This window comes from Oratosquilla oratoria, chromosome 32, assembly GCF_046742065.1.
Source record: "Oratosquilla oratoria isolate Oo_2021 chromosome 32, ASM4674206v1, whole genome shotgun sequence".
In the NCBI taxonomy this organism is placed as follows: Eukaryota; Metazoa; Arthropoda; class Malacostraca; order Stomatopoda; family Squillidae; genus Oratosquilla; species Oratosquilla oratoria.
The window spans coordinates 13,809,590-13,819,589 of record NC_134808.1 but is presented as its reverse complement, the minus strand read 5'-3'; the positions used below and the strand labels follow the sequence as shown (position 1 = coordinate 13,819,589).

The 10,000-nt window shown below is 41.4% G+C and overlaps 1 protein-coding gene across 9 annotated transcripts in view; it reads right to left on the bottom strand.

Annotated features, from left to right (window-relative positions):
* RyR (Ryanodine receptor) overlaps positions 1–10,000 on the bottom strand; it is a 636,026-nt gene that overhangs the window by 32,259 nt on the left and 593,767 nt on the right. For all 9 annotated transcript variants that reach the window (XM_076213834.1, XM_076213833.1, XM_076213832.1 and 6 more), the window contains 4 exons: positions 9,836–10,000; positions 9,224–9,558; positions 7,936–8,191; positions 7,273–7,445 (listed from right to left, as the gene is read on the bottom strand). The exon at positions 9,836–10,000 is cut by the window's right edge and continues 16 nt beyond it. In XM_076213834.1, the coding sequence (XP_076069949.1) occupies positions 7,273–7,445; positions 7,936–8,191; positions 9,224–9,558; positions 9,836–10,000 (929 nt within the window). The remainder of the gene's footprint in view (positions 1–7,272; positions 7,446–7,935; positions 8,192–9,223; positions 9,559–9,835) is intronic.

The window sequence follows — 10,000 nt, the reverse complement described above, 5'->3', positions numbered from 1 at the left end:
TATATGCAGAAAAGTAGGTATGTGCTTTCCATTGCGAATGTATGTACATATGCATGTATAAAGCAAATGTTTGTTAGGTGCTTATGTATATGTATGAATGCATTTATATATTCATATATGTATTAAGAATGTATATCTGCATGTATGTATATCTTATGTATGTGTGCAGGCTAATGTATGTAACCATGTACGTATGCACGTATGTGTGTAACCATGCACGTATGCACGTATGTATGTATGCATGCATACATACATATATGTAAGTATACATATATGTGCATGAATGCATACATAGATGTATGTACAAATGCATATATGTAGGTATCTGTATCTGTATACGCATTAGCTTACGCTCACTCGTTCAAAGATGTATGGAATGTACGCTTAACAATGAAAGTGTATGTGTAAAAGTGTACTGACTCGTTACTATTTATTCTTTTTAGTCTGTCCTTAGTAAATGAAAGAGGTTTGTACACTAGTGTGATCTACATTCGCTCCTACTTGTCAGGTTACTGAGAATAAACGACTTTTCCGTCTCTCCGTCTGTAAATGTCTGACGAGGTCCAGTAGAATGGAACTTAAACCCAACTTGTGCCTGCGTCATGCTGCTCTAGGGAGGCTTTGGGCTGTGCATGTGTCATGCTGCTGTAGGTAGGCTTTGGACTGTGCATGTGTCATGCTGCTGTAGGTAGGCTTTGGACTGTGCATGTGTCATGCTGCTGTAGGTAGGCTTTTGACTGTGCATGTGTCATGCTAATGTAGGTGGGCCTTGGGCTGAGCCTGTGCCATGCTGCTACAGGTGGGCCTGTGCCATGCTGCTGCAGGCGAACAGGGGTGGTGTACCATTGCCGGCTGGCTTAAGCTGCACGCGACTGTGTTGGCTTACAATGCTTATTATGTTTCGTTAGTATTTTGGTTAGGGTGTTAGTTCGCCGCATGCACACAACTCAGTGGCGAGGCTGGGGAGAGCTACAGAATGCAAAGGGAACAAGACGTTGGCTGAGACCAGAAACGTGCATATATATAAATATCTTTTTGGAGATTTCTTCCGCCTGAGAATTCCTGGCACAAGTGTTGAAAATAAATTAACAGATAAATAGATAAGTAAATTGGTATCACTTCAAATAAGTAAAATCTACCACCTTTGGGGTATTGTTCGCAACACGATTGGTGACCTATTACCCAAGTAATCACAATAACAATAATAAAACAATAACAATAATACTGAAAATGATTATGATAATAACTATTACAACAAAAATAACAATAATAGCAATTATAATAATAACAATGATAATGACATTTACTAGTGGCATAGCACAGATCGCTAAAACGCCTTATTTCAATTCGCAGGATTGTAAACGCACGCATCTCATTGCTTTACATTATTTCCTCATTAAACTTATTTTTCCAAATACCCTAATGACGTTGTGAAGACCTAGGTTCTGAAGAGACAGGTCTCTTACTTCACAGTATAACATACGTCGCTAGTTTGAGAGTCCATCGAAGACCCTACTTGACAGAACATAAGTCAATATTTTGTAAACACAACTCTTCTTGTTAGGAAGTTAGGTTCTGTACGCTTCCCTCACAACATCGTGTATCTGGCAATTTAGTATGCACATGCGCACTGCGCCATATTTCGTTTTTGCCTGACGTTCTGTTTTTCCAAACACTTCAGGATATCTCAACGGCCAGGGGTATCTTCCGGCTGAACAAAATCGCCTGGTTGCAGCCAGAGTACGACTTTATAAGTCACCCTGGCAGTAATAGGTGCAAAGGCTTTCAATACAACGATAATTTTGACAGGATTTTAATTTGACTGCTGCCAAACGATTTCACGTAGCTATACGAGCGAGCATATTCGGTCCTGAGGGAAATTTTAATCCATTAAAATATTCTTGAAAAGCGTCTCTCCTTATCCGATATAAATTCTTGGAGGTCGTCAAATTGTTAAATAAACTTTTGTGTGCAAGACGCTTGGGAGGATCCACGTTAGTCATTCACTCGGTGAATGATGAAAAGTAACGACAACTTTTATAAAGGTCTTTGCCTTGTTGGTTTGAATTTTAAATTTGGCGGTGTATGATCTGGCTTTGGTTTTATGCAAGCTAAATAGGTTATTTAACATCATGTGCATTCGGTTGCATTTCCACGTGCATCTCGATATAGTCCGTGCCTTCTATCACTAAGTGCTTGCACTATTAATGTACCTACGATTTTCATTATTGGCTTCGGGGTTATATACATTTTTTTTTCTATTTAAAGGCTTCGATAAAGAAGAGAGCAAAATGTATGCAGCAGTTAGGGAGTTTATTTCTCAAAACCTTCATTGAGATCACGTTTCTGTAAACATCTTTCGCTAGTTTGGACGTCATGTTTGACACAGCGACAAAGTGAAGTTAGTACCCTACGAAGGTGTTAGTACGCTGAACACAACTCCTGTGTAAGTGAGGTACTATGACCCTTATACACAGAGCCTTACCTGCCATGAATCCGCATTGGATAAGAGTCCTAACTTTACCAAACCTACTACCGGGTATAGTCTGTGCGCTCCAAGGAGATTCAGGATGTGACATACATCGTGTCAAACCAACCTTAGTACATGCCTCTCTCTATCTCTCTCTTATTCTCCATTTAAGTGCTATCTGAATTTTTTATATTCTGTATATAGTAAAAGAAGCTGTATAGTACAACGAGTATCACCTTTTAGGATTATAACAACCTGTCTCACCTGACATCTCGGCGTGTCATAGAATTTATATTCATAAAAATTGATACTCATTATACTATAAATGTTCCTTTACTATATACAGAATAGAAAAAAATCAAATAGCACATATATGGGAAATAATAGAAAGGCATGTACTATGGTTGATTTGGCATAATAGATAGTAGTAAATCACGACGTATACCACACCATGAACGAGCTCCTTGGAGCGCACAGACTATAGGGTGTAGGATTTTTTAATTCTTCACCAGATGATGGAACCCCTTTCTTCTTTGATCGTCTTTCAGGGCAACGTTTTAACATTAGTTATGTCTAATTTCTAACTACACTGAACAAAGACCAAGATATTGCAAGACCCACGATTTGAGATGGTTGAAGAGGCCATGAAACACCTTCGAGGTCAAGCTATATGTTTATACTTTTGAAATCTGCATGCCTGCAATCTCAAAATATGATATTTACACGGGCCACAAGCGGTTCGATCTGTGTGTGACTGGACTCAAATCGGATCTAAAACCACAAACGCACAAGTTCACCAATATGTACTGAAAAAATATCGAAAACCAGTGTGCAGTGGAAAAATATATCGTACGCTTTAATAATATAATCACAAAAAGGTGAGGAGCCTACGCCAGGAAGTGCGTAGCTGCGGCCGAAGCAGTTATCTTTGCCCTATACACTTGGTCTGTTAGGGCAGGTAACAGTCACTGCTGGGAATCGGAGAAAAGTGTGTGTGTGTACACACACACGAGTATACTGTATATATATATATATATATATGTATATATATATATATATATACGTATATATATATATGTATATATATATATATATTATATATATATACGTATATATATATATATATATACATCTACACTGAATGGTTCCCAGCGATCAATTGATAGCGCATTGGTTTAAGTCACTGTAACTTTGTTACGGGTTAGCTGGGTTCGAATCCTCAGCTCGTCCACGTTTCAATTTCCAACAAAATGTCTCGATCGAGCGTTTATTCAGTCTCGATTGCGATGGCATTGAATTAAAAGTTGTTTGTGGTTGTATAATATATATATATATATATATATTCAAAGCATTGGAAGAGTTCGACTACCATTCGTATTGTTAGAACGAATCTTGGATTCTAGCACCGCCATCCTTAATCGAACTTTAATCTAACTAGATCAAACTCGACCAAATCACACTGAGATCAAACTGTCTGTGGCTCGCGGAAAAAAAATAGCACATGATCCCTAGCTACTTTCTTTTGTTTGCACTCACCTGCCATCTCCGACTGTGGATCGACCTCACTCTTTCCCACCCAGCGTCTATCGACTTATCAACAGTGACATACTCTACAGAGGCTGTTCCGGCGAGTCCAGGAATTTCTAATACAGTAATTTGTGAAATGGATTCCAACCAAAATGGCACCTTGATCGACTGAAATAAGCCTGAACATGATCTATAAAGTACGTCGCTGATAGGGAGGTTCATAAAACGTTGCCACTTATCTAAGTACCTAATCTATTGTGTTTAAGGTGGCGGCATACTAGACATTTCTCGCTAGCATGCTACTTGCTTTTGCTACTCCGTTTGAGTAGAAACGACTTCGGTTACAATCTCTTGTTTTTCATATGATGAGAAGCTGAATGACGAGCTAAGAGAAGTTGAACCTCTACGAATGTTAGACATATTGTTGAGATGTTCTTACGAAAGTCTAGAATATTGTAATCGAAGCCGTTACTACTCAAACGAAGTAGCAAAAACAAGTAGCATGTCAGTCTACTGTGCCGCCATCTTTAGAGGTCAAGTTACCGTACATTATTACAGAGTAAACCTCGACTAGGCAAATCTCCACAAGCGAAACAAAAATGCATTTTTCTGCTAAACAAAAATGATTGGCTTACACACACAAAATATAAATGCTAAAAAAAAAAAGCATCAATGGGATTGAAAGCGTCACTCAGTCACTCACATCAAAACTTCTAGAACAAGAAGAACCACAAGAGAAAAGCTGGACTATGAAAAGGAACTGCAAAACTGACTATTCGTTAACACCAATGCATGTTATAATTAGAAGAACTAAGTTGCCAACCCTAAACGCCTTATCTCTAAGGTTAGTGGCAATGTATGAGGCGCTGCTGATTAAAAAAAGACATCAGGTTTAGAAACTCATGTTTGGATAAAAGTACAGAAATTAGCTAACTTTGCTCAATAAATATGGTTCTATTTGAATTTATCGGCAGAAATATTTCTTGATCAAATATGAATTATCACTGAATTACAGATGTGACATAACTTTGTTTAATATGCGTGATTTAATTCATCGCCTGGAGCGATTATGATCAAATATATATAATCAATGAAACTACAATATCTTAGAAAACAAAATGTTATTTATCAAATATAATCTTATTAATCCAAATGAAATCTTAATTACTGGCCGGAAATATGTCGCACAAGGCACAGCAAACAGCTTAAAATACTTGGGAATAAATTACTGGTGCTGAGATGTTGTACCCATATAGATCTTACATCTAAAATTTGTTGAAATCGCTTAATTGTTTATATTCAACATTAATCACCTTTCTGAACTTTTGCTTAGGCCCCAGTCATACATAAGCGACTCGAGTGAGTTCCTTTGAGTAGAAATGACTTCGTTTACAATCTTTTATTTTTGGAATCTCCAAATGTCAACCTTTGTGCCTTATATTGAGAAGCTGAATGACAAACTAGAAGTTAAGCCTATATGGATATTAGACAAATTGTTTAATTGTCCTTAGGGAAGTCTAGAATACTGTAAGGGAAGTCGTCTTACAGGTTTTTAAATTCACAATATCTAACGAGAATCGTGAATGTGTGGCGGGGACCAAAAGCTGCTCACCATTTCATTAAAGATCATAATCGCAAAAACAAGCTTCAGGATTATGCGGATTCATGCACAGCCTTAGTTTTTTCTTAAGAGAAGACTTACATCATGACAATCACGGGGGGAGAATCAACCTCTGTCTTAACCTGGTGGCAGTCGACAGACACGAAGCCCAATAACTAACCAATCAAACCTAGTTTTAATCCTTTCGCTGTAGTTTGCGACCTTGAGGTACGTTTTGATCGGTGCGATTATCGGTCAACGATGATCGTTCATGGCTCAATGAATGGGCATGAGGCTGATGATTTTCATCGAACCTACAACCAACGCGTTTACCCAAATATAATACCAGGAGGTATGTTGTGCGTCACCCGTTATTGGCTGTGGTAGTAGGCTAATAATCGCAACAAACAAAACGTACCTTTAGGACATGTTCTCATTTCCGCCATGCGATTCTGTCCCACTGAGAGAAGTCCCCTTCCCCCGTCGGCAACGAAAAGGTTAAAGATGCAGTAATAAATGGGAAACTAGGTTCAGAATCCCTGCCTTATTAGGCCCTGTTCACAATAGCAGTTTGAGCCGCACGGAAACCGCGGCGGTACCGCATAATCAAGGAAAAACTGCACAGTTGGGTGTGAACGCCTCTATTGATTTACATTGTAATTGAACCGCCGAGGTTCAAACCGCTAGTGTGAACATGGCCTTAGAGCCCTTTCCAGGGAAGTGCATGGGGTGCCCCTCTCGCGATACAGACACACAGCATTTGCTTTGAAACACATTTTCATTCACATCTTGACTGTGCCATCACTATCCCCGTAATGGCTTGACCCAGACACTTCAGATGTCCTGTAATTCGTGGTTAAGCTAGAAAGCAAAGCCGACGCTTAGTTCTAGATGTCCTGTAATGTTAAAAAAAGCCTGGTCAACATTAGCCATTAAATTATCTTCTCACCACGAAATGATGATGATCATAATCTTGATAAGACGATGACGTAGCTGATAATATAAACTGGCCGTTAGTGTCACTGCTCAACATACAGGACCAACACACAGCATGATTATATCTACTGCGTAACCCCTTTTATGTAGCATGACTGAGATATAGGGAATGGCAATCATCATACTTACCAATATGCTTCATGGATTCCATTCTATTAGAGAAATAAATACCATCTAATTTTACAATTGATGGCCATGTTTCTTGATAATCAGAACCTTCTACTGCATCACAAAAGCTGCGACACAATTAAAATGAGGCAGTCTTCTGTCACACCCAATTGTCCAGCATATCAAACGTCGCGGTGAATACAAAGCGTTTTCACACACCAGGATCATCATCACCATCACCGTAACCAAAGATTATACGAAGAATTGCCTGCGAGCAACATGACCACCAGTAGCAGAGGCTCCCCCGTGCACACAAAGGACCTGTGAGGTTCGTTTCACACGTATCGACTTTTCGCCGTCCACGATGCGACGTCGTGCTTTCAAATAGTGATGGACGCTTTCAAACGTGGTCATCGTCGTGACGTGTGAAAACGTCAATAGACCAAGGTCCATATAGTGCAATAGACATCCATGATTATTTGAGAGCACGACGCACGGGGAAAAGTCGATACGAATCAAACGAGCCTGACCTGCAAGCCTACCAAACAATGGAAAAGGTACTCGTACTTACTCTCCTTCTTCGGGCTTGAGCTCTCCTTCGACGGGTTCAGCCTCAGGCTTCGCCGGCGCTAAATCTTCGCCTATTGGAATGTGTCCCGCCTCGATCATCGCGGCGTCCGGTATGGCGGAAATGTTGGCCACAAGCGGCACCAGAGGTCCGGACTTCTCTTCCTTGGCCTCCACCTGAGCGAAAATGGAGAATGGGAGGCGGGGATGCCATGAGCTCACAGAATGGGTACGAAAACCTCCCTGGAAACTATCAGGTCTAACAGTTGCTGCTAAATTTATTTGTACAAGTTGCCCGGAAATATTATATATATTTGCAAAAGAAAAAGAAGAAGAAAATCAACCATCAACAAACCACTCTGAGTCTTTTCCCTGACTCTGAACGCCTTGGTTTCCAGCTCTCTTTATTTCTCTTACTCTCACTCTCATTCTCACTCAATCGCTTTCACTCACTCACTTTCACTCATTCACTCACACACTCATTCACACACTCTATCACTCATACTCGCTCATTCACTCTCAGTGACTCATTTACTCTCATTCACTCCCTCTCCCTCTCTCTTTTCTAACACACACACACACACACACACACACACACACACACACACACACACACACACACACACACACACACACACTATATTCCCTGCCACACCTTCTCCCTTACCTTTTCAACAGGTGGACCCTGCATGAGACCCATGAGCCCCCTGACGGTAGATCGCACCACATAGAAGACTCCGAAACCGCCGTAGTAGAAAGCGAGCATGATAAGCTTGAAGAAGGCAAGGGTGAGTTCACCCGGCGTCATCTGCTTCAACTCTTTGAACTTCTTCTTGATGTTTGAGAGCGAAAAGAGGGAGAGTCCGTCGCTCACGTGGTCCTTAACAGCCACCAGCTTGGACTTGATGAGGTCCATGCCTGTCCTGTATGCAATGAAGGAAAGTTAGGTAGCTGAGGGCTGTGTAAGGTGAGAAATCTTACCGCCATGCCAATCTAGACTATTGAAACTAGTGCTAGGATTCCAGCTGTCAGATTTTAGTGCGTATATCTCGAGAAATCGACCCTAAAGCAACAATACTCTTTCCAAATACTTTTTTCCTTTTCTGCTATGGGATACATTTTCTAGTACGGACACTCAAACCTGACCCATGAGATGTCAAACTTATTAGCCCCTGTTTACACTAGCGACTTGAACCATGACGGTTCAATTACACTGTAAGTCATTGGAAAAGTTCACACAAACCGCGCAGTTTTTCCTCGACTATGCGGTACCGCTGCGGTTTCCTCGCGGTTCAAACTTTCACTGTGAACAGGGCCCATGCAAACCTTTTCGGTTAAATATTTGACAGAATGCGGCCACAATTAAAACTGATGTCTTCTTGGAGATGTAATGTGTAGATTCTGAGGAAAGCCTCGAGTTCTGTTCTTTGAGGACACTAAATGAGATCAGGAACAAATTTCTCCTCAACCCATACAATGAATGGACGTATCTCTTAAGGCACGTTTTGCTCGGTGCGACTATCACTCAACGATGATCGTTCATGGCTCAATGGTGATAGTCAAACGATTGTCTAGAGCACCAGTTCTTTGTTTTTGAATAAGGTTGTTTTGCTCCCACCTACAAAATACGAGGCTAATCATCTTAATCGAACCTACCAACGCGTTTACCCAAATGTGATGCCAGGTATAATGTGTGATAGGCTAATAATAATCGCATCGAGCAAAACATACTTTTAGATCTGAAACTTCCCCTAACCTCCAGACCTTACCCTTGTTTGAGCTGAATAAAATCGCCTGGAAGAGACCATAAGGCCTACACTAAGCAGATCTATGTCCCTTCCCACTTGTCATAAAGTTATCTAATGTTCTCTCAAAACAACTACAAAGATCAGCAGGGCGCGTGAACTGGTTAAAAGTAGTTAAGGAGCGGTCAGCACCCGAAGACAAAAACTCACTTTTCTTCTTCGTCTTCTCCGATGTACTTGAGCGCGTCGGCTTCACTCTTCCTGACCATGCCGTCTTCCTCCTCCTCCACGAGAGCGGCAGCGTGCTGCATTTCAAAGATGGCATCCTCGCAGAAGTTCACAAAGGCCTCGAGTTTCTCCTTGTCGCCCTCAGTGACGATGGAGTAGAAGAAAGCTCGTTTAGACTCCTTGATCTGCGGCTTCTCCCACTGTTCGATGTTGTCCTCCTTGATCTCAAAGTACACTCGCTCGATCCTCTTTCCGCCGCCCATGATCTCAATGCGGCCGAGGAAGGGCTCGAAGTAGTTAAGGACGGAGCCAGCAGTCTGTGGAGGAGGTAAAGGGGTTACTGTAAGTAGTGCTTATGCGAAACGGTAAGGGCTGCCTGGGGAAGAGGGTTTAGTTTGCTTGAAGAGAGGCGAGGAGAGGGGATCAGAATGAAATAGAAAATGGGAAGGTTTAGCCAAGTGGTTCTCGACCTGGGATTCCCGTACCTCTGAAAGGGACACAGAGTTCCCCCAAGCAAAAAACTGGCTAAAGCGAACTCCAGGAATTCAAGGGATTATTTACATTATCAGGTTACTGTGACCCAACTTTACCAACCTCAAGGAACCTGGCCAGTCTCGGGTCGTTGGGCATATGCTCGGAAAGGTTGGTCAGGAGCACGGCGAGGTTGAAGCCGATCTCCTTGGCCGGGTTGTGGAAGCGCTCGGTGAACTCGACGTAGTCGATTTTGCCGTCGTGGTTGGTGTCGCAACACATAAGTAG